Source organism: Cibotium barometz, chromosome 34 (genome assembly GCF_041138505.1).
Source record: "Cibotium barometz isolate CiBa-2024 chromosome 34, ASM4113850v1, whole genome shotgun sequence".
Taxonomy (NCBI): domain Eukaryota; kingdom Viridiplantae; phylum Streptophyta; class Polypodiopsida; order Cyatheales; family Cibotiaceae; genus Cibotium; species Cibotium barometz.
Window position 1 is genome coordinate 43,212,616 of NC_141079.1, and position 26,242 is coordinate 43,238,857.

At 41.8% G+C, this 26,242-nt stretch overlaps 1 protein-coding gene across 1 annotated transcript; it reads right to left on the reverse strand.

Moving 5' to 3' along the window:
• Nucleotides 1-5,847: 5,847 nt before the first annotated feature.
• On the reverse strand, nt 5,848-8,910 carry LOC147619052 (uncharacterized). Its single transcript, XM_086774274.1, has one exon. The coding sequence runs from the start codon at nt 8,313-8,315 to the stop codon at nt 6,768-6,770; it is 1,548 nt and encodes a 515-aa protein (XP_086630400.1). The 5' UTR covers nt 8,316-8,910; the 3' UTR covers nt 5,848-6,767.
• Nucleotides 8,911-26,242: the final 17,332 nt, after the last annotated feature.

Below are 26,242 nucleotides of genomic sequence, written 5' to 3' on the forward strand. Positions count from 1 at the left end.
AGGCTTGTAAAGGGGGCAGATCTGAAGGGAAAGGAGACATTATTAGAAGAGAATGTCGTTAGGGATGAATTGGCAACAGAAATCCTCTCCATTCCTCCTGCCTTTGAAGAGGAAGAGAGCTTCTAGAGGTGACAACACCAGGTCCACAAGGGATGAAGAGGCTTGTAAAGGGGGCAGATCTGAAGGGAAAGGAGACATTATTAGAAGAGAATGTCGTTAGGGATGAATTGGCAGAAAACCTTTTGAAGTTGGAGGGAGAGAATAACGACAGACTTAAGGCGGGGCCTGGTCAGATCATCTGCAATGTCTCGTACAACGCCAAGTAAGAGGAGTACCTCTATATTGCTCCAACGGATGTTTATATGCTCCTGAAAAGAATCGAGAGATCAATGATAGTATTGTGCTTACTTGTTTAAGGTGTGTACTCTTTGCCTTTTTTAGAATGCTTTATTATTTTGATTTCTTTTTCCCTTTCCTAATGTTTTTAATTTAATCTACAAGGTAATGTTGAAAGAGCTTTTGCTAGACTAGGAAAAGCAAGTATATATTTTGTGATCCTTTGGTATCAACTATCCTGATTGACCTGTCGAGGTCTGAAGAGGACTTTCCTCCTTATTTCCAGGGAGTTAGTCTGGGTACCTGCTTTGTTGTGCTGCCATACATAGAGAAGTATGTATTTTCTTTGGATTTCAAGCTGTTGATGGAATTTAAGTTATTAGTTGCCTGTGTTAGCTTTCTTATATTTTTTGTTTACTTTCTCAATTTCAGAGGGAACTGGTTTGCTTGTTTAATAAATGTGGTGAAATGCCGGATAATTTTTATGAGTAGCCTTCTCGGAATGCACGGACAGCTAAATTGTAAGTCATTATACTTTATATCATTTCCTTCTTGCTTCCTAATTGTTGATTGTAAGTCATTCTTTATATTGTTGACTGTAGAGCATGTAAGAGGGCGGTTGCATTGATTAAAACTCTATGTCGTGAATTGAAAAAGGATATAGAGTGGAAATTTCTCAACCAACCCGTTCCTATGCAAAAGGATTCGCATTCTTGTGGTGGCTAGCATGTAGTCACAAATTTCTGGAAGTTTCTCCTTTCCAAGTACACTAATTTTGACAGTTGTGTAAGTTTCTTATGTCATCGTAATATAATTTCTCTATGTTCATTTCATGAGAGATCCGACATTATTCTAATTGACTTTTATGTTGTTTTGTAGTCTGTTCGCTCAGATGAGTTCTGGCTGTGGAGTGTGTGGGCAAAAGCAATAAACATTATCCTCAATAATGCAATTACGCCTGATGACCCTGACTTGCCACTTCCACCAGTTGTTGCTGGCACTAGTGCATCAAAGAAGAGAAAAAAGATGCCATTTCATTCCCCTATTACATTTCAGATTTAAACAAGGAGTCCCTGAGAAGGGAAGCAAGGAAAAGGCAAAGAGGAAGCTTCCATTTGCAAGCAAGGGCAAGGTGCCAACAAAGGAGGAGGCCAAGGCATCGAAGGCTGAGTCAAAGGAGGAAGCCAAGGTGCTAAAGGCTGAGTCAAAGGAGAAGGCCAAGGCTGAGTCAAAGGAGGAGGCCAAGGCTGAGGCTATAGAGCCCGAAATTGCTTAGAGGCATTTTGTATATGTCCATAGAACATTGTAAAGATTCTGTATTTTTATTGAACTTGGCTCATTTTTGTATAAACATTCTATACTTTTATTGAGCCCTACTCATTTTTGTATTTTGTGAGTATTGTGCTTTGGCCATAATAAAATAGATTGTTGAGAATTTTTATTCTCATAACTTATCTTTGGTTAAAATTGAATTTTAAAGACGTTTGCTTCAAAATTGTTTATGAGTACTTTGTAGAGTAGACACATGTCCATGTAGAAATTTTTCATCACATTAGTCATTGATAAGATACAACAGTTTAGTACAAGTCTTACAATGACTTCTATTGGGCCTAAGTCTCTCGATACAAGACCTTTCTAATTCTACACGAGAGATTTTTCCTTCTTCTTCTTCTCTGGGTTGTTCATTTGAAGAATTCTTTGATGCACCTCTTTGGCTTCATCTATCAGTTTGTCTACATCTTCAAGGTCTTTCTTGAAGCTTTCAGATATTTGGATAGGTTGATCATCTGTATCCCCAACAGAGGAATAGGAGTCATCATTAGAAGAAACAGCTAAAATAGCTGGCCTAGCAACCTTGCTAGGAACAATCCTCTCATCATTAGAAGAATTTGTATCCATGGGCAGCTTTTGTATAGAGCTTATAAGTTGTAAGATATTATGTTCTCAATTCCCTTATGGACTGGTCTTTATATATTGTTTTGGATGGACTCCGAAACCATTGACATAAAAAAACCATGTGCTGTAAATCTGTGTGCCACTAAACCATTTTAGAATAGGAACCCTAGTACCTACACTGAGTTGACCATTATTGTGCACATACAAGACAACTTTAGAGTAAATTTGTTGAGTTATAACTTTAATATAAAAATCTAAATTCATAGCTGTTTACAAGACAAAAATTCATTGCTCAGTACACTTTTTGGAGGGCAAGGACTTTACAAAATTAACATACTTGAAGTAGCTTCAAAATTCACAAAATTCAAAATCCCCATTAATTGAGCGATATACCATCAACATCCCAATCGGGATCTACCAAGGTCTTTGGCTCTAGTCGTTTTCCAGTCTTCCTATTGTTCACCTTGAATTGTGCTCTGCTAATATCCTCACCTCCCACGATATTGAGGTGCTCTCTAATATTTAGGAGGCTCCAATGTCTACTTGCACCTACAACTTCCACTGTACCACTGGGCAACCGAACGCATATGTCGAGAGGCAAAACAACTTGTTCATCTGCCTGCATTTGGACCCAACAACTATTCTTTTTCATCCACCGCTCATAATAGAAGCGTATGTGTAGTGTGGCGCATGAGCTTTGAGATACCGAAATGAGACACTAGATTCTACTATATTGCACTTGAATGTGCTATCCTTATGTATCCCTTCTACAGTCCTCCACTGGTCTCCAAGCAAGGCTACCATGTCATCACCTAATACCTTCTTACACACAAACATCGTAGGTGTTTGTGAGAAACAAAATTGATTGAACATCTTGGCAAAAAGATGTTTGCAAACTTCAAAGACCCTTGTATATCATAAAGCATCTTTGATTTCATGACCATTACAGTCCAAGCATCTGGAATTGGCCATTCTATATAGAAGATAGGGGTGGAGATGTGATTATTTGTAGCTTACTAAACCCACCGTCTTGCTTTGACACCAAATAGGAGTGCCGGTAAAAGAAGATCTTTTCCTTAAGAAGTTCTGAACTTGTTTTACAAGAAAACATTGCCTGACCAATGTCTGCATGTAATGCTTGAAATGTTTCGGTAAGGCTTTCCAATAGCTGCTCCTCTACCATGTTTGAAGGAAAAATATCTGCAAACAAGAAATAAGTTGACTTAGATTGAAACACCTTTGTCAGAAAATCTCACATGCCCCTTTCTACCTACGATACTTACAATTGTATGAAAATCGAGTTTGTTGGGCGAAGATGGATACCTTGTGCTGTGTAAACATGTTGTATTGTGGCCACTAGTTTTCCATTGCTTGCCTTCTTGAAGCCTTGTAAACGACCTTTCCAATGGTGCTCCAGTACATTTTGTCGTGGAACTCGGTGAGGCCCGATTGCAACAGGCTACTGTAGATAAACCTAAGCGCTCTTACGAAATGCCTCTCCCACCCAAGCACCATCATCGTCCTTCTTGTTGTGCAAGGATATCTCCTCAATCTTGTCTTTTGATCTTCTTGGTGTGGCCATATCTTCTTGGAACCTAGAGTAGAAAGGTTAGGGTTAGAGTAAGAAGGAAAGAGATGTGGAGATTAGGGTTTTACGGGAGCCTTGAAGATGAAAGAGATGGAGCTCCGAGAAAAGGTAGGGAGATTAAGATGGAGGAGAAAGTTTAGGGTTTCGGGCTTTGATGGTTTCATTAGGGTTGGCCAAGTGTAATTATTAGTACTGAAAGCCTAGTCCCCCTCCCTATAACCTAGTCTCTCTCCCTGTATTCAAAGAAGACCAAATGTGCACAATCCTCTATTCCTATTGGTCCGTTTTGCGAATTACTTTTATTAGTAAAAGACCCAAAATAAGTCCAAATGACCCCTAATGTACTCGACATAGTAATGGACCTATCTACAAAGGACAAGAATGTTATCTTTTTGATTGATGCTAATCACATGGCTTGATTACAAAAGTGACAAAGCTAGGAGTAATTCTAAAAGACAATCACTTACAAGACTGTTGAACCATTCCGAGGGTTGACAAGAGCTACTACCATTATCTTATATCAAGGAGTGAAGGTAGATACACCAAAAGGTCATACATTCAACATATGAAGCAATGGTGTCCAAATCTATAACTTGGACGGACACCCATAATGGTGCGACGGAATACTTATGGCGATTTTCGCTTCAAGAGCGTGTGGTAGTAAGTTAGGATGAAGTCCCAAATGATGTACTTCATAAATATATTATGAGAGTAGTCATTGTAATAGTATTAAGCCTCTTATGAGCCTAAAGTGCCCAACCGACCACAGTTTAAGTGAGTGTGAACACTTACGGCCATTTATATAAGTGAATTTCTCTTATAATATAAAGGACTCTCCCATTGTGCAATTGAGTCTTACTAATCCTCTTGCTAATATCTCTAATCCATACTAGTAAGTTTGTGTGAATGATGTGAGGTGAGAGGAGAGACGAGTACACGTAGTGCAACACGACGATGTGACAACGCTCGCGGGAGGTACGATGGAATCGCTTCTCAAAGAGTTGTAGAGCTTGGAGACCTCAAGGGTTACGAGCTCAACCATTGGAAAGATTCTCACAACAGTTGCGGTTCACCAGGGAATCTCTTGTTAAGGGAAGTTAGGATGAGCCATAACAAAGAGCTTCTCTCTCCACATACAATAGGCTCAAGCTCTCAGTATGCCTCGGATAATTCCAATTAATGTATCATGTATCCCGATTAATGTATCACACTTGGGATTCTAGAGGGTAACATGATACTACTTTCTTCTAGCCCTCGCTTACTAGTTCCCTTCCAATAGAAACACTTGGGATTCTAGAGGGTAACATGATACTACTTTCTTCTAGCCCTCGCTTGCTAGCTCCCTTCTAATAGAAACACTTGGGATTCTGAAGGGTAGGTGGCTTGCTTACTAGTTCCCTTCCAATAGCAACACTTGGGACTCTAGAGGGTGGCTTGCTTGCTAGTCCCCTTCCAATAGCAACACTGGGGATTCCCATTTCCTTCTAGGTAACATGATACTACTTTCTTCTAGCCCTTGATTCTCACCTTCCTATTACCCCTACCCTAGAGTATGGTTGTGTGAAAGAGGATAACATTGGGTCCGAGGTCTATGATCTCCAACTAGTAGCCCCAAGAACCTGGTAAGTGCCTATTGACAATTAAGAACAATGCCTACTTACACTGAGATGTCACCCATGGCCATTTTTGCCAAATTAAAAACAATAGAGCACCTTTTTCAACTCGTAGCCATTTTTGAACACTAAAGAGAAGAGTGGGTTTGTGATTAGTGGAACAAAACATCAACTTCTAAAATCATAGACTTTAATGCTTGTATACAATTATTAAGAATACCAATCCTAACAGTAAATTATATGTACACTATATTGTATTACATTACGCATGTCTGTGAAGGTATACAAATGTATGCTCCAAACATCATTGAGTGAGAATTATAAAATGGTGAATGACCCAAGTTGCATTACATATCAAAAAAATGATAACACAATTTACATGCTTATGTAGCAATGACTACTCGATATTCCCGATAGCTAAGAAACGAGTTTTATTAAAGGAAGGAAATAGGTGACAAGGATTAGAATGGTCCTTAAGCTAAAATCTTGTCATTATAAAATTCTTTACAAAAAATAATGAGAATTATATTCTATATCATTGAGCGTACAATAACATAGGAAAATATCTTCATCATTTAACTTAAGTGCTTAAGAAGTTCCAAAGAGATTATGTTTACAAAGTTTAGAGCATGTGTAATCAACCCCTCTCTCTCTCTCAATTCTCACACGCATGTGCGCACGCACACTCGCACCACGCCCCCTCCCCCCCTAGCTCCCTCGTCTGCTTCGTATGTGCGCATATGGGCTAACACTTCATATAGATTCTCACACATGGTTGCAACTTGTGAAGCAGCACACACAATATTAGTGAAGGTACAATGGCTTGAATAAAAGACAAGGGTGTGCTAATTTTAGCCTAGGGGATATTGCACTCAAGTTCCATGGGAGTCCAGTTTGTTGACAAGGTCTTAACCAACCCTTAAATTTGAAGAGTGACCCCAAACTTTCATTTAAAGGGTTTATTTTCCCCAAAACTTGACCTCCTTTAAAAAAAAATAAAAAATCTCCAATTCTTTTCTTCTCAAGGATAAACGCTTTCAAATTCTAGGCCTGATTTGCTATGACGGTAGAATTAGGAAGGATCTCAAAGAACAATTTGTACATGTTCATTAACATGCATTAGCTCAACAAATACCAGTTACCTTCCTAAAGCTGGGCAATGAAGCCCAACTATGCAAGGTGAGACGGTAGAGATGTTCTTTGAACAAACTCAGCTTTGCACATAATACAGGGAAAAAAAGTTCATCATAAATCTCCATAAGCCAATTGATTAATGATGGAGAGCCTGCACACTGATCAATCTTCCCAACCATATTGGCATATCATTGGGCATTTCAAGCTTTGGAAGAGAAGTTACCCAGTGTTAGCTCAAGCTCTTCTTCACCTAGAGATACCTCATGTATGGTCTCTCCCTCCCAGGGCTTCACTACACCATTCCCCTTGATGACCCCCATCTTCAACTCCTCTGCAATCACAATGCCCCTTGCATCAGGGACACTGTCTGAATCTGCCCTCATGGATGCACCCAGGTTCCCTTCTCCATACCCATTGCCCATCACACTTGTTACACACTTTGTCATGCACCCATTGCTGAGTGCACTTGGCTTTGCATCTCGCCTCGCACACGGGTAGATCCTGCCCAAAAAGTAAGGCTTCTTCACATTGAATTGTGGAGGGCAAGGGCTAGGCTTGTCCTCCTCTTCTTGAAGATCTTCCTGCACTGATTGGGAAAGAGCCAGGTTGGAGATTGCTGCTGCAAATTGTATAGGCAAGGCTCTCATTCCATTGTTATTATTGTGCGAGGTCGGTGTGCAGGCGCCTGAGGAGAAAAGGGAAGAGTGGGCAGGGGTGCAAGTGCCTGAAGTGTAGAAACAAGTGGGGGTGGAGGCTCCAGATACCAATAGAGAGGGTGGGTAAGTAGTAGGAGTAGAGGTTGATGAGGGTAAAAAGGGCTTAGAAATGGCTAAATCTAGGGCCAAATCAGCCTTAATGGAGCCCAAATCAAGAGGTCCTTTAGGGGTTACCGTATCAGGGACTGATGAATCAGCTTTGATTGGAGCAAGATCATGGGGCTTAGCTCTGGGCATAGCCAGATTAGGGATCACATTATCAGCTTTGGGTATGGCTGATTCAACTCTCGGCATCGCCGAGGTTCGGATGAAATCAGCTTTGAGTTGATCCAAATCAGCTCTCAGAGGTGCAAGATTTTGAATCGGATCAGCTTTGAGCATGGCTAAATCTTGTGCGACATCAGGTCTGGACAGGGCCAGATCTGGGAGGGCATCTTGAGCCTTGGATTTGGCATGGAGTCTAGGGGAGATGAGGGGTGGGGTGACAGGGGCACTGAAGGAGCCTCCTCTCATGATCTGGAGGCAGGCGATGGCAGAGGATTTCCTCATCATGGGGTTGAGCCAATGCAAAGCAGTGGGCAAAGCTCCATCTGGTGGTGTGGATGTGTCTGAGCTATGGTGAAGGGCAAGGTTTGGAGCTGGCAGGTTTGGTTTCTGTGGTTGGTCGAGGACTCCATGACGGTCGGGGCAACGAATGTGATCAGGATCCTGATGATCGAGACTGAGATGTTGCTGGTGATGGTGCTGATGCTGATGCTGATGCTGATGCTGATGCTGATGCTGTGGATGTCTAAAAGAGAGTAGGGGGAGCTGGCCCTCCTTGAATGTGGTGCCATCCTCTTCTACTGTCCAGCCAGCCTCTCTGCAGAGGGCCTTGAGAACCTCGTTGTTGTCACAGTGCTTGGGCAGCTTGTAATTCCCAAATTGTCTCAGGCCTGTGAAGATGCGAGCTGCTATGGCCCTCCTCTTCCTCTCTCTCCTCTTGTTGTTCTCTCTCTCCCTGTCAGTAGGGGCTCGCGAGCCCGAGGTCATGTTCTCTCTCTCTCTCTCTCTCTCTCTCTCTCTCTCACACACACACACACACACACACACACACACACACACACACACACACACACAGCTATCCCAATTCAAATCTCACATGTATCTACCCACTGATCTCTGTTATTCAAAGCTCTCCAGCTATGGCGATCCACCAAACAACATCCACCATGACCAAACCAGAGCTTTTGGATGTGGCAATGCAAAGCTGATCACATCCACATAGTCATCAACAGCTCTCTTGAGCTATGGCTACCTAAAGCTTAATTGCGTCCAAGCAATGACACCTTGTAGACAGGGAAACAGTAACGGAAGCGAAGCAGATCACAGAGCTGTTGGCTATGGCGATTTGCAAGCAGCCTACACCCTACAAGTCTTCATGCTGACTTCAGGGGCTATGGTGATCGAAAATTAAACTCCACCTACATACTGCTGTCACGCTGCGTACGTGCGGGTAAGAGAGATTACCAAATACCAGAGAGTGAGCGCCCCCTCCAGCCAGTTGCACTCGTGCGAATCGAGTGACTTGCTCGTGTGAGGGGTCCCTTCGCACCAGCTTCCCACGTGCTGCTGGCCCGGTGTTTTGTTTATGACACCGAGAAAGTGTACGTGCGGGTGGAAAGGTGAACAAAGGGGTCCCAATTCACACGTGCGAGGGCAATGCAAGTGGCAGTTTCTCACGTGCTACCGGCCCCTTTCAAGTTTCAATGCGGATGCGCGAATACGACCTATCTATCTACTAGGAGCTAGATTTGGCCCTGGGGACAGTGGAGTCTGGACCCCGTCCGTCACACGTGTGACCTTTTCGCCCGTGTGACGGTGCCGCGTCGTGTTCCCTTATCACCGTCCGCATATCATCGTGCCCCGGGCCGGCCTTCTTGTCCAGACCCGTGCCCACAGTCGCTTTCACACGTGTGACATCTGCGCGCGTGTGCCACGCTATGCGCGATGCGCATTGCGTTCGCTTTTAATAGTATCTATTCGTACCTTGGTGATCTAATATAATTATATAATAATTTTAATAGCCTTTTTGAGATGAACAAATAAATTATTTTTGTAGCCTCTTGTTTCTTCAAAATGATTATAAATAAGCTTTCTTTTTTAAGGTTTTACTCCATATAAGCGTTGATTTCCATTCTTCCCAAACGTTTTCCACCATATTTATTTGTACTAAATATGTCTCCGAATTAGTGGTCTTGCTTTAAAAAAAATTTAAATAATAACCTCAGTTGAACTGCAGCTTTTTCTAATGCATTGAGTATCAAAGTATGAACGTGCATGTGCACATGTTGTGTAAGATGATGGCATTCACAGATAGAAGTCGAAAGATAGGCAGGGAGGCCTCAAGGGGAAGTAATAGTATGCCCTTTTTTCCAAGGTCTTGCCTAAGGTTCTGACCTTAGAACTAGAGGATTAATTAATCACCCTAGTTAGACATCGATTAATTAATGCACATATGTAAAACATGGCCTCAATAAGACGTGCGTGAATATCAGAATCTACCAATTCAAACGATCCCTACACTCAATTGATTAAGTTAAGATATTCCCTCACATTTTTTTTGGAAGGAATTTAAAAGGCACTAAGGAAGAATGAGGAGTCAAAATGGTATGCATTATTGCCCTCACATTCTTGAAGATGATAAGAGAAAAAGTAAAAAATTGAAAGCAACGAGTATGATTGCTTCGAAAACCTGATTTTCAGAATGTCAAAATAATTATAGCTCCAAGGTAATACGATGATGGTTGTAATGGAACTTTCTCTAGGGTAATATGATGAATCATTGCAATGAAACTTTCTCAATGCTCAATCATGATTAACCCTCAATATAAGATGCCAATCATAATTAACCCTCAATATGAGATGCCATCAATTGATAGCAATAAGCTTCTCAAACAAGGGTTGTGGCACTCCTTTTTAGATACACATTTTTCCTAATTTTTGTGTAAATAGTATCCGCCTCCACTTTATTAGCATCTCCCACCTCTTGGTTTATATGTCAGACACCTTGAGGACTCCCACAACAAATCTTGCTTTTGAAAGTTATGAATTCTATTGACATTTATAACTTTATAAAAGATGGACATAATGGTTTTTAGAAAGTATTCTTCCTTCAAGAAAGAGCCTTGCAAAGTGTTAATATTCCCAATATTATTGTACACAATTAGTTACTTACATAGTAAAATAAATCATTTATTCATCTCCTAACATGCATTTGTGGAAATAAAATATTAAAAAATAGGTGTAATTGTAAAGGACATTATGTAGTCATAAACCTAGCTATAAAAAAAAAGAAAATATAAAAAATTAGGTGTAGTTATAAGGACATTATGTAGTCATAAACTTAGCTATAAATAAATAATAAAATTATGAGTAGTTATACGGACATTATGTAGTCATTAACCTAGCTATGACTTTAATTTTTGTATGTATTTAACCACTTCGTATAGGCTAACATGGTTTCACCCTCTAGACCTACTGTAAGACACTTTACCATCTTACCCACATGTAACGGATGCACACCAATCCTTATAAGGCAATGTTGGACTTTATAAAGAGGCCTTACGATGAAAATAGGGAAGTCACTAACTTCATGTACATATTTGCTTTTGACTAGAACTAGTGGACCATGACTATTATCTGGCCTAGAAAGCTAGTCACTTGTATATTTTTGACATTGAGCAATACACATTCATTCCCTTGAAATAGAATACTTGTGAGCTCTCCTTCTTCTCCCTATCCTCTTGATTATGCTTTATTGAATCTTGCTTCTTGCTTGATGGATGCTTGCTAGATAGGTTTGATTATTATAGGTTCTCTCTTTTATTAACTTCTTCTCCATGAGAGCGAAGGTAATCTCTTTCTTGCCTTCATCTAAGAAAAAAAAGCTCTACCCTCACCCTTAGCAAAGGAGAATTTCGATTCGACAATGGACTGACAACACACTGAATGACGTAGCACAACCACATGGGAAGTTGCATTTGTAGCTCTACCGTAAAGTACCAAATGACACTTGATTCAGTAAGGCTAAGGTGAGATCTTGACTTGAACATATTTGGCATTGCCAATGGGGAAAAGCCTAGGACTTAACTCTATTTATCTGTCCATTCCAAGCTATTAGGATCACCCAATATTGTTTGGTGTTGAGTAGGAGGTCACACTCTAAAAAAAATATGGTTTGGAGCCTTGGATGTCTTTGGTTGTTGTTATTTAAGCTTATTTGCATTAGGGCATCTAGTTGCATATCTTAGAAGGGAAAAATTGTGGTTTCTTAGTGATTTGTATAATTTTGAAACCCCCAAGGCTTAGATGTCATTGCATTAAATAGCTTAGAATTTGTGATATCCACTTCGAAATCCAGTCTTAAAATATAAGCTTTGAGCTCAATTAGGTGTGGATTAGAGTGGAAAAGTTAATTTTTGTTCATGTTATTTTTCATGCATTATTGAAATTGGTAGCTAAGAGTATGTAAAATCAACCAAAAACATGAAAAAAAACACTTAATCACGTGTATAAATATCATTAATTAGGATTAAAGACCTTAATCACTCTTATAAATTCCAAGAAACCTTAAAAACTAGGTAAAAAAACCTCTCAAGTAGGAGATGTCAGTCCACAATCACGCGTAAAAAATTCGTACAAGATTTTTTGCGCATGAGTTTGCAGTAGTTACGTGTAAAAAATCCAACATCATAATCTATAAAAAATGTAAGAAGTGAGCATGAGCTATATCAAATGTGAGCATGAGCTGTATTAGACATGAGTATGAGTTATAACAGATATGGGATGTGAGTGTGAGCTATATTAGACGTGAGTGTAACCTATAACATATGTAAGTGTGAGCTATAACAGACATGGGCAGGAGCTATAACAGGAGCTTAACAGACGTAAGTGTCAGCTATAACAGACATGGTTGTGAGATATAATAGGAGCTATAATAGACATAAGTGTCATTTATAACAGATGTAAGTGTGAGTTGTAATAGACATAGGTGTGAGCTATAACAAACATGAGTGTGAGCTATAACATATGTGGGTGTGAGTTATAACAAGAGCTATAGATGTGAGTCAAAAGGCTATAACAGACATGAGGAGTCAACCAAGGCATGACTCAAAGGGCTATAATAGGCATCAGGAGTCAAGTAAGGCATGACTCAAAGGGTAGGTGAGCCTAATATTCTATTATGCAATTAAACCCACCTTAAAAGACTTGTATGGACACACCTACTTATGTATTAGTAAGTTTTTCTTGTCATATAATATGTACCAACATCAATTTCTAAGAAAAATCCTTGTCCTTATAATAGTAGTTTTTGGAGCATTAAGTACACTTGCACCAACTCTGACTTAGGCATGGGGTCCCATACACTATTTGGAATTCATGCCTAGCATTCCAATTTCATATAAGAAAAAAATGGATGGACCTATTTCATAAAAAAATAGTAAGTCCAACCAGATATGAGACGTGAGGAAATGTGAGATGTGAGTTCCCAAAAAGCATGAGATGTGAGGAAATGTGAGAAGTGAGTCCCCACCAAAAAGCATGAGATGTGAGAAAATGTGAGATGTGAGTCCCCAAAAAGCATGAGACTTGAGATGTGAGTCCATAAAAAGCATGAGACATGAGACATGAGTCCACCATATGCATGAGACATGAGACATGAGTCCACCATGCATGAGACATGAGATGTTAACTGTGAGTCTAGCTCACCAAACCAGCATGGGCCATTTTATAAAAAATCCATGAGACGTGAGCCATGAGCCCAGCCAGCCATGAAACGTGAGACATGAGACTAAGTCATTTCATACAAAATCCATAACATGAGCTAGCGAGCATGAGACACGTGAGCCCACAACTTTGCGTGAGACAAGTTGCATAACATTAACGTCTTGAGCCCACCAAATGCGAGCCTTCAGATGTGAGGCATAGAGGCGTGAGTGAAGTAGATGTGACATGAATCAACCTAGCAAAAAAAGAATATTTAAAAAATAAAAAACTCAAATTAGAAAAAAACACATTTTTTGCAACTTGGGTATCACACATGTTTGAATACATTCAAAAACTTGCTTTAGGAAAGCACTAGAGACTGTTTCACTAGAGTGAAACACTTTCATGATGCGAACTCAATCCAAACTAATTGTTTGAAATGATAATGCAGTCGACTATAGTGCATCAAATCATACCCACCCAACCTTCAGTCCTAACAAATGACTAGTAATCAATAGAGTGGTGCTCCCTTATTAAGAAGGGTGCTCCCTTATTAAGAAGGCAAGACTCCTTCGGATCTACCTAAAGCAAGAAGCTTTGGGACGCGATGAGCTAATTAAATGCAACGTGAGCAAAGGAACAACGAAACTCCTAGAAATAGGAGGAGGAGCTATCATGATCCTCCGAGCTCTAGATTTGAAAAGATGCAGGGGTGAAGAGAGCTTGAGCTCTTGCAAGCACACACACTCACACAAACCCTAGAAGGGAACACACAAAGTGAGAGGCTGAAAATTATTCTTCTTCTTTACACAACAAAAGAGGTCTACAAAGAAGATAAAGTGACTAACACACATAATAGAGTATATACAAGCGCTCCATAATGTAAACACGCTAAGAGGAGTGGGTAGATGATGTGGATTAGTCGGTGTAGTCCAGCTGTAGAATCTTTGGCAAAGATATGTCGGTGCCAGCTATTAAACTTGCCAGTGATGTAAATGTCAAACGATCATGCAGGCGCCTCGTGAGTTGACGTCAACTCATGTTGAGCTTGACATCTCAATACTCCTCCTCAAGCTCAACTCCAGCTCATGAACTCCAAGCATATCTCAAAATCTACGGAGCTTCGTAGCTCCCAAGGCCTTCATGAAGATGTCAGCGACCTGATCCTATGTGCTGACGTAGGCCAAGTTGTTGTCGCTTGCCAAGACTCTCTCCCTGATGAAGTGGTAATGTACCTCAATGTGTTTCATCCACGCATGAAAAACTGGGTTCTTGGTCAATTGTATATTGCTAATATTGTCACAATATATGACAACCTTTCTCTCCACATGCAACCCCAAATCAGGTAGCTTGCATAACCAAGCTACCTCACATGCTGCCATCGCAGCTTCTCTGTAATCGACAAGGCAATTGTGGGCTGTTTCTTGCGGCTCCATGTCACAGCAGCACTCCCCAATGAAAACATAAATCCACTAGTAGATCTCCTGTTTGAGATGCTACCTGCCCAATCTACATCTGTGTACCCATATAGCTCTAATGGTACACCTATACTGCATAAAACAATGCATAATCAAATGTGGTCCTTAAATATCGAAGCTTGCGTCGCACACTATCAAGATATGGTTTGTGCCGAACCTGCATAAACTGGCTCTCTAAGCCAACAGTGTAACTCAAATTTGGCCTGCTGATCGTCCTATACATAGAGGGATCCTCCAACACATAACCTGCATCCACACTAAGCTTGCCATTTTGGTCTAATTGAAGAGAATGTGGGGGAGAGGGAGAGCTTCAAACCTTAGCAAGCAAACAGACACAGACAAGAGAGAGCAAGACACAAGAGAGAGATGGATAGCTGAATTTTCTTCTATCTTCTTCTTCTCTACTCAACCAACATAACATAAAGATAAGAGTACACACTATATGGGTTAGTAATCAACTACTATAACATAAAAGGGTCGGTCCATAATGTGAACTCGACTAAATGAGCTAGCGCTATAACTATGCCAGTCTCTAGGAATCCAAAATGGCTGTCACACATCCTGTCATCCCACTGGCCGCATATCACCCATAATCTCACCAACCATGCTAGTGGTGTAGATGCGGAAGCTATCACCCAGGCGGGTCATCAATGTCCTTCGTAGCACTAGTTGAGCTCGATATCTCAACACTCCTCCTCGAGCTCAACTCCACACACTGCACTCCAAGTAAGTTCCTAAACTTGTGGAGCTTCTCTGTGCCCAATGCCTTCGTGAAGATGTCAGCTACCTGATCCTCTGTGCTGACATATACCAGATCTACATCTCTTGCTAGAACCTTTTCCCTCACAAAGTGATAATGCACCTCAATGTGCTTCGTTCTAGCATGATATACTGGGTTACTGGCCAACTGTATGCTGCTCATGTTGTCACAATATATGACAATTGCCCTATCCACGGGATCTCTCATGTCACCAAGTAGCTTCTGAAACCAAGCTACCTCACAAGCTGCCATAGCAGCACCCCTGTACTCTTCCTCTGTACTTGACAAGGTAACTGTTGGTGGCTGCTTCTTACTACTCCAACTCACAACAGCACTCCCAAATGAGAACATAAAACCACTGGTAGATCTCTTGTCTACAATACTACCAGCCCAATCAACATCTGTGTACCCATGCAATTGTATCTCTGTACCAGCCTCATAGAAAAGTCCATAATCAACTGTGGACTTTATGTACCTGAGGATCCATCTAGCCGCATCCAAGTGTGGCTTCCTAGGGGCCTGCATAAACTGACTCACAAGTCCAACATCATAGCTCAAGTCTGGCCTTGTAATGGTCATGTAGATCAAACTACCCACTATGCGCCTGCATGTAGTGGGGTCCTCCAAAAGCTCACCTGTATCTGCAGCAGCGGAAAGCTTTGTGTTCTGCTCCAATGGCACTAGAATAGGCTTACAACCTATCATACCATACTTGGACAACATGTCCAAGCCATACTGCCTTTGCAATAGAAAAATGCCATGAGGTGATCTCACCACCTCTATGCCCAAGAAATACCGCAGCTCACCCAAATCCTTCATCTCAAACTTCTACTTCAAGAGCATCCTAACATCATGTATGTCTGCATATCACCAATGATAATCAAGTCATCCACATAGATGACTTGATTATCCACATGCTAATAGTCATCCACATAGATGACTATTAGCATGATCCCTCTATCTGTCTTTTTCACATATAGTGAAAAATCTACATTGGATATCTGAAATCCAATGGTAACAAGATACTCCCTGATCTTTTTTGACCATGCTCTGGGTGCCTGCTTCAAGCCATACAAGGCTCTGCATAACCTGCACACAAAATCTGGATGTGCATCACTCTCATAACCTGGTTCATGTACACTTCTTCTTACAAATCACCATGCAAGAAAGCATTCTTTACATCCATTTGATGTAAAGACCAACCCTTCATTTGCAGCCATAGCAATGACAGCTCTCACGATTGCCATTCTTGCAACTGGGCTGAATGTCTCCTCATAGTTTATGCCATAAGTCTGCGCATAGCCCTTGGCAACAACCAATCTTGCCTTGTACCTGCTCACTGAACCATTAGCATTGTGCTTGACTTTATACACCCACTTACATCCAACTGCCTTCTTTTCCTTAGGCAAAGGCACTAACTCCCATGTTACATTTGCATCCAATGCTGCCATCTCCTCATCCATGGCATCTTCCCATTTCTTATTTCCAATTGCCTGCGTAAAGCAAGTGGGCTCAACCTCCTGCATAATGATGGGTTGTATATCCATCATATCTCAACCTACCAACAAGGTATCTAACCCTCGTAGACCTGCGTACACCCAGATCACTGCCAGGTGTCCTTAAAACAGCCCTGGTTCTCCTTACACCAGGAGTAACCACATACGGAATGCCAAGCTCCTCATCAAGTCTTTGCTCATCAGAGACACTAGAGTCACCATCCACATATGAGTGACTTGCTGACATATCAGGCACAAAAGGTTGATCTACCCTGTCCTTCCCTTTCTGTGATATATGTGTACCTACTTCATTCCTCAACCTGCCTAACCATGGGCTACTAACCATGGGCTAACATTGGATCCACTGATCGAGGACTCCCCAGGTCCACTCAACACCTGTGATTGCTGCTCTACATGTGGTGCAACACCAGCACTTCTTAAATCTGCATCATCTTCTGTTGCCTTCACTACTGGTGCATACTAGCTACTCATCTCATCGAAGACATCTCTTCTTACTCGCATCGCACGAGTGGTAGGGTTATAGCATCTATAACCTTTTTTCTCCATAGCATAACCAATGAAGATGCATTTCTCTACCTTTGGATCCAACTTTGTTCTCATTTTATTAGGAACATGTACATATGCAATACACCCAAACACTTTCAAGTGAGACACATCCGGTCTTATGCCTGTAAACTTCTGTTCAGGAGTCATACCAGTGATGAGTGTCTTGTTCATAATTTACACAGTAGTTTTGCTACTGCTTCTACCCAAAAGTAATGTGGCATATTCTTTTCAGCCATCAAGGCACGTGCCACTTCTGTAATGTGCTTGTTTTTCCATTTTGCAACACCATTCTGTAATGTGCTTGTTTTTCCTTTTTGCAACACCATTCTGGCGGAGTATACCTGCATGTAAATTGCCTCTTGATTCCCTGCTTTCTCAGAAAATTGCTGAACTCATTGGAGAAATATTCTCCCCCACCATCTGATCTTAGGCATTTTATTTGCATGCCGTTTTCCTTCTCGAGACCAAGGCTTTAAATCTCTGAAAGTCAGAAAACACCTCACTTTTCTCCTCCATGAAATAAACCCACACTTTCCTAGTGTGGTCATCATCAATGAATGTAACATAGTACCTGCAACCTGCAATTGTTGCAGTCTTGGTTGGTCCCCATACATGTGAATGTATGACATCCAATGGCCTTGCATTGACATGCTTCTTATGTGGGAAAGCATGTTTGGCGTGCTTACCAAGTTGGCATGCTTTACATACCTTATGCATACCGTTAACCTTAAACTTTGGCAAACCTACAACAATATTTTGGGACTGCATAGACTTCAGTCGCTGTACATTCACATGACCAATGTGCCTGTGCCATATGTCAATATCTACAATGACACCTGTTCTATGCACAAACATGGCTTCCTTTATCTCAGGCATGTTCACATCATCCAAAGTAAACATCCTGCCATTTCTGTTACCCTTTGCAACCAAGCAGCACTTATTTTTGAAGTCTTCCACAAAACATCCTTGGGATTAAACCTCATTTGCAGACCCTGCTAAACCATTTGTCCAACAGAAACCAAGTTCTTCGTAATATTCGCAACATGAAGTACATCAGCTAAGTACTTCATTTTGCCATCCTGCATTAGACAGTGGCACTTTACCAACATGTGCAATGGGATACGCAGTATCATCACCTGCTTCTACATAACCTGGTTTTTCCATTTTCTACATATCTCTAAACCACTCAGCATGACTGATCATGTGTTTAGAGGCACCAGAATCCACATACCATATATCTTGAGATCCTGACACATCCCCTGTTTATGGAACTAAGCATGTGCTGCATCACAAACAACTGCTCACTTTTGTCATCACCTCCATGTTTGCTAGATGATGCATAGTTGCCTTGCTGCAACTTCCCACTTTTAATGTCATTCTGCTTTTTGTAGTACTCCTTTTCCATGTGTCCTGGTTTGCCAGAGTATTAGAACTCTATGCTATTTGCATTTTGATTTCTTTGCCAACCACCTCAGCCTCTTTGGCTCCCCCTGCCTCTAGAATGGCCTCTTCCACCTGTGTATGACTACTGCTGTGAATCATTGGACTATTGTTGTCCAGAATTTTGATTATTTTGTCGGCCACCACCTTGGCCTCGACCACGGCCTCTACCTCTGCCTCTACCTGAATTAGAGTAGAAGGCCTGTTCCAATGTATTCTTGCTTTGTGAAGAAGAATCCTCACCTAAAGCCTTTTCTTCTATGATCAACATAGATATCAAGTCACAAAAGTCGAGAATATTCTCCCTAACTACAATGGAGGTCTTAAATGGCTTGTACTCTTTGCCAAGCCCATTCAGACAGACCTCACCAAATCCTCATCCTCCACCGATACATTGATAGACCTAAGGGATTCAACAATGCCCTTGATCTTTAGGACATATTCATTGATGGACATGCTTTTCTTTTCGACAGTATGCAACTCTTGCTTTAACTGCAACTTCCTTGCCTTTGTGTCTGGAACATCTACACGAGATTCTGCCATGCAACTGCTGGATTGTTTACATCTTGTATGTGTCCTATCATAGTGTCTATGACACTAATTGAAAGCCAGTACATGACTTTTCTTGCACCCTGATTCCAATCCTTGAATGCCTTTATATTTGTAGGAGTGGAATTCTCCCCAGATAACTCTGGAGGCTCCTCATTGTCTCCTTCTACATAATCCTAAAATCCTTTACCCATTAGGAAATTGGTCATTCTGAACTTCCAGGCATGGAAGTTATTCTTATCTAGCTTCTCACTAACAATCTAATTAATTTCGTCAGACATGTTTTCCTATATAGCAATCAAATAACCTGCAAACAAAAAACTTTTGTATGCGACCTGTAATACAACAGTATCTCCTGTAACTGTTGCACAACAGCGGTACTTTAGCACAACATGTGTGTCACCAAATGTGACCAGAGTACATGTACATACACCCAGTATCAAAAATACATGTGCAAACCTTGTCTGCACTTCCAAAATGTAATGCTGCACTGCAATAACCAGATTTTGAGCAGAAACAGTTCTTTACTAGAACTTCCTGAAAACTGAAAATACCTTGCAGTGACAAAATGGGGCCCATAACGAGCCCGAAACACGATTCTAGCTGTAAAAAAAGTCCAATAGAATAATTGGCGCTATAACTATGCCAGTCTCTAGTAATCCAAAATGGCTGTTACACAGCCTGTCATCCCACTGGCCGTATATCACCGATAATCTCATCAACCATGCTAGTGGTATAGATGTGGAAGCTATCACCCAGGTGGGTCATCAATGTCCGTTTCCATAGACATAGTCTTTGCAGGACCCCATACATCTGAATGCACAACATCTAGTACAGTCCTGCTCACATTTCTGTCATGTGGAAATACATGTTTTGTTTGCTTTGCAAATTGACGTGCTTCACAAACTTTTTACATACATTCAACTTTAAACTTAGGCAGCCCTGTCACAATTTCTTTAGTCTGCATAGACTTCATTCTTTGCACATTTACATGCCCAATTCTCTTATGCCAAATGTCTGTATCTGCATGTGCGCTTTTGCCGCACAGGTCGTAGCTGGGCACTTGCCGGGCACCGTATGCGAGCCACGAATGGCTGCAAGCATACAACCAGGGAAGGAAGCTCAAAACAGAATGCAAAAGGTGTGTCACTCACCGCTTAACCGCTGCCTTGATGAAGGATTCCCGCGTCGCAGCCGTGAAGGAGGAGCCGCCGTCGCCGCTCTACCGCCTCGCCGCCGCCGCCGTGCCGCTACACAGTGCGCTCGATCGCTCTCTCACTCTCTCTCTCTCTCTCTCACACACACACACACACACACACGCAGGAGAAGGAAATCAAGGAGATAAGGCAAGAGCACTCTTGTATTCACAACACATGAGAATGCGGATTTTAGGGTTACATTTGACTCATATAGGTGACTTGGCCGTTCACACTTGGGCGCCCATACATGGCCGACCGACCCTAACCCTTATCCTACTGATATCCAAGGTGCGCCTCTCATCGGCGATCACCCAATCCCTTCATCCTTAACATATGGTGCCGACAAGCCCGGCCCATGACTCAGAATATTTAAATTAATGACGTAAAATATAGTACGTCGCCATGTCCGCCATGGGTTAACATGCCCCCCTTCCTGATGTAGGTTCCGTCCTCGGAAGCTATGGTATGGTAAGCTCGAGAGGGTGTTGTGGTATACCGTCTGCAAAACAGGGAAGTAGAGTGAAGGTATGCTGGAATTCAAAAGATATAAAGTGTATAAATTCAAGCATGTGAGACCACAATGGATGTTGCTATGAGAACTTAGTTTAAGGGTCACATGAGTGAGCTAGTGTAGCAAATTAATAGGAGTTTAAAATTATTGAAAGGAATTCAAGAGTTAGCAAGGTGTCAAAGGTTAATCAAGGTTTATAACTGGCCTAAGTCAAGGAAAATAACCAAGCTTAATAAATAAACAGATGACCACACTGTGTCTACTCTAAGAACAAGTTAATACCACAAGCCTTGGGACACAAGAAACATCAGAGTTACAGGAGCTTTTTGCCTTCTTCTTTTTTTTTTAAATTAATGCACGTGACAATTTTTACACACAATGGCGACCTTCCTAAGGCAAAACTAACATCGATCCTGGTACCATGTTTAACACAAGGCATTATCCAGGAATCTATTAGCTTACTTTAGGCAAGGCTACCCCCTACCAACCAAGGCATCGGTCTGGAGTAGAATACTCCTCGCCTACCAAGTATCAATAAGGCGATAGGCCAACATTAAAGCACATCATAGACTTGTATTGCCATTTATTGTAGGCTTTTTTTTTCTATAATCTATTTCTTTTGATCTTCGCTCCTGAACTATAATTAATGATCGATATCGTTTGAGAATCCAAACTAACTCTGGAAGAAGTGGTGCAGAGCACTCTGTTACCTTTCCCTTACCACGGTCTTGAGTTGTCATTGGGGTGGCAACGCTTGGTTTATTAGGTTTTACAGGTGATGTAGAGGGATTCAACTTATGTTTAGGGACCCAAATCTGGTCATTCCCCTCGTAGTACCCTTGGGCTACTAATAATTTTTTAGGGATCCATCGTGATGTTACATTGCCCTTTCTTTGGTGGGTAGCTGCTTTCCTTTTACAAGGCTTCTTGGTGGCTAAACGAGATTGAGTAGGGGAAGTAACTATTAACGAAGCTTTTGGGACCCATTTGTATGTACTCTTTGGCATAGTAAGCAAAGCTTTAGGGACCACTTTGCCTGTTTCCACTCTTGGCGTTGAAGCGTTAGAGGGGTGGCCAACAATCGAAGATGGTTTTGCCATTGGACTTTGTGATTTTTCATTATCTAATATTTGAATGGATGACTTAGGTGCGGGATTTTGAGCGGTCAGACCTAGTGTTGGTTCTTGCGTTGTGACTCGTCTGGTTGCCCAATCGATATTGCACTTGGTGGCCATCATCCATTTGCGCCCTAAGATTACAGTCCCTTCCATGGTACCAGCAGGCATAACCAAAAAGCTTTGAATTATGGTTCCCTTGTCATAAGCAACCGGAGTGTGCAGAATTCCTGAGACAGGGGTTTTCTTCTTGTTGATTCCTTGAACTTAGATAGAACTCTTGGTTAAAGGTGGTTTTCCCAGTTGACACCACACGCCATATGATAGCAAATTGTGTTGAGCTCCTGTATCCAATAATGCATTATACAACACCTCCCCGTAAGGACTCTGTAACTCAATTGGGTATCTTAGAGGTGGGTCAGATTCCAGTGCATCCTCCTCTGCTTCCTCGAAAAATACTTGCGTAATTCCCAAGTTGGCTTCTCGTTGTCGCTTAGCACGCTGTTGACGTTCTTTTGCTTCGACTCTTGCTTGTACCTTTTTAAGCTCAGCTTGTTCTTTAGCTGCCTTCTTTTGATGGATTGCATGTAACTCTTCTTGGCTCAGGGGGTCATAGTATCTTTTGAATTTACTCCCATTAAGGAATCCAATGGTTTCAACTCCGTCGAGAGTCTCCACTCTGATGGTACCTTGCGGGGTAATTTCACATACTCTATACGGTCCCTTACCAGCATATTTGAGTTTTTTCTTTTCATTTCGCACTCCATACATCAGGACTTTATCCCCAACCTTGATGTCCTTGTCCTTTAGATGGCGATCAAACCATTTTTTCCTTCTATCCTTCTCCACAAGGGCATTGTATACAGCCAATTGTCTTTCTTCGTTTAGCCTCTCAAGGATATATAGACGCTCTACTAAGGGATTACCATCCCAAGCCTCTTGAGTAGCAACACGAAGACTAGGAATGACAAATTCCCACGGCATGACTGCTTCTTGGCCATATACCATTTTGAATGGTGTGCAATTAATAGCCACTTTGTACGCAGTACGATAGGCCCATAAAGCTGTCGTAAGCTTTAGATCCCAATCCGTGCGATGAGCTTCAACTGTCTTTATCAAAATAGAGATTAAAGTCTTGTTGGTACTCTCGGCTTGGCCATTCGCTTGCGGATAGTAAGGAGTAGATTTATGATGGGATATCATGAAATTTGTTGTGAGCTCCTTAATCACTTCATTTATAAAATGCGTACCATTGTCGCTCACAAGTTCAAAAGGACAACCGAATCGTGTGATTATATTTTCAAAGAGGAACTTGGCTGTTGTCCTCGCATCTGCCTTACGTGTCGCTTTCGCTTCAGCCCATTTGGTCATATAGTCAGTGGCCACAATAATATAGCGAGATTGTGTGTTTCGGGCCGCTGGACTAATTGGACCTACAAAGTCTAAACCCCACTTTTCAAATGGTTGGTTTACTTTGATCGGATGTAGGGGCATCTGATCTTTCCTCTGGGGTTTCTTATATCGTTGGCATTCATCGCAACCCTTCACAAAGAGTGATGCGTCTTGGAACATAGTGGGCCACCAATACCCTGATTGTAAGATCTTTCGCGCAGTTAAGTCGCCTGAGAAGTGACCACCGGCTACGCCCATATGTGCCTCTTGCAAAATGTATAGATACTCATCCTCTGGGACACAACGCCTAAGAACGTCATCCTTTCCTCTTTTATAAAGAGTCCCGGCTATCAGGCAATAGGGTTCGCATTCTTTGATTAGCTTTCGAGCTAGATCTTTACGAAGCTCCTTGGGTGGAAAGCCATTAACCAAAAAGTTAACAATCTTCTCACTCCATTCAGGCATTGTCTCCACCATGAACAGGGAAGTGTCCGGTAAGTCATCATCAACCCCCGTAGGAGCCTCACCATTAGGTATGCGAGACAAATGATCAGCCATAACATGTTTTTTGCCAGGTCTCACAACAACAGTGAAATCAAACTCAAGAAGAATCAATAGCCATCGTGTGATTCTTCCTGTGGAGCATGGTTTGTTTACCAGATACAACAATGCTTGATGATCCACATAGAAAACAAACTTGGTGGCAAGGAGGTAATAACGAAATTTCCTTACTGCATATATCATTGCCAACCCTTCTCGCTCCGTAGTGGTGTAGTTCATCTCAGCATCATTCAACTGGCGACTGGCAAAGCTAATGGGGTAGTCTAGCTTGTGTTCTCCAGGTTGAGTTACCACACACCCAATAGCAAAGTTTGATGCATCAATATGCACATGGAAGAGTAAATCCCAGTTAGGCATTCTCAAGATTGGAGCACTCGCCAAGGCCTTCTTTAATAGCTCATAGGCACGGTCACATTCTTCGGTCCAAATAAACTCGATGAGAAGCTTATACAATGGTTGAGCTATCTCGGCGAAGAAGAGAATAAACCTTCGATAATAACCAACGTGGCCCATAAAGTGTTGGACTCCCTTGTAGTTGGTGGGTGGGGGTAATTCCAGAATGACCTTGATTTTACTCTCGTCCGTGGAAATCCCATTTTTGGACACTATATGCCCTAAGATAACTCCGTGTTTAACCCAGAATTGGCATTTGAAAGGATTCAAGGAGATGCGATATAATCTACACCTTTCAAATATTTTTCGTAAACACATCAAGTGCTCGTCCCAAGAGGAATGAACACAAAGATCATCTAAGAAAGCTTCACAGAAGTCCCTTAGATATTCCTTAAAGGCCGTGTTTATCAATCGTTGGAATGTTGCAGGTGCATTGGTCAAACCAAAAGCCATGACGCGGAAGGCAAACACTCCAAACTCCGTGATAAATGCTGTTTTAGCTTGGTCCTCGACTGCAATTGTGATCTGATTGTAACCCGAGTACCCATCTAAAAAGCTATATGCCTCCTTGCCTGCCACTCTTTCAAGCACATGTTCAGAATACGGCAAGGGGTAATGATCCCTTCTGGTGGCTGCATTAACCTTTTTGAGATCAACGCACACTCTGAGTTTCCCATTCTTCTTTGGTACGATGACTATCGGAGAAACCCATTCTGAGTGCTCAATAGGGTATATGAATCCACATTTTACAAGCTTTTCAATTTCCTCTTGTACAATCTTTGCGTACTTAGGATTCATTGGGTAGGGACGTTGCTGGACTGGTTTAGCAGTGCTAATCATTGGAATCGTGTGTTGCACCACCGAGGGTGGAACACCCTTCATATCATGATATGTCCAAGCAAATATGTCCTTGAATTCTTTAAGAAGCTTCGTAAGTGCAGCTTCTTCCGCCTTGGTGAGGTCTTGAGCAATATAAACTGGTTTAGACTCCTCACCCAGATCTGCTAAGTCTATCTCCTTAACTACCGCAGGGTCATCGTAGACACCGCTACTCCCATTGGTAGGCGTTCGTTGGGCTTTTGTGTAGACTACTTTACGTTCCCCTGTGGTGAATGATTTGAAATGCTCGGGTGCGGGGTGTAAGTCTACTGGTTCCTGTTGTGCCAGACTTTTTTCTTTCAATTCCGCTTCCTTTTGTTGTTGAGCCAACTCTTGGTTTTGCCGCCTTCTTGCAGTACGACTTAGTTTCGGCTTCTCTTCGATTTCTAATTGGGCGACGTCATGAGGTTGCGGAATACACCACATGACACTTTGGAGGTATTGTCCCCAATTATCCGCTATCTTCCGATGAGCATCAATGGCTCCTACATAACTAAGCCATTCTGCAGTGGATCGCTCCTTGTTTATTGCAGTTCGTACATTAGCTCGATAGCGTTGGCGCTTATGTCTCGTTTTCTTCTTACCAAGTTTTTGATTTTTGTTTCTATCAGATTCGAACTCACTTGGTCGATCTTCACTTTCGGATGAACTGCAGGAGGTCATTGTCCTAGGCCTTGAGCACCTTGCTTCCACATTTGGGTGAATATTTGATTCATTTTTCCCATCAGGCTCAGGGTCAGTTTCTTCTTGAGATTCATACTCAGAGTTGCATTGGTCAGAGTCTTCGCTACTTTCAGTGTCGGTGGAGTTTGCCACGTTCTCGCCATCAGGAGTCAAGTGCATAACACCTATCATGTTTATTGGCACTAAC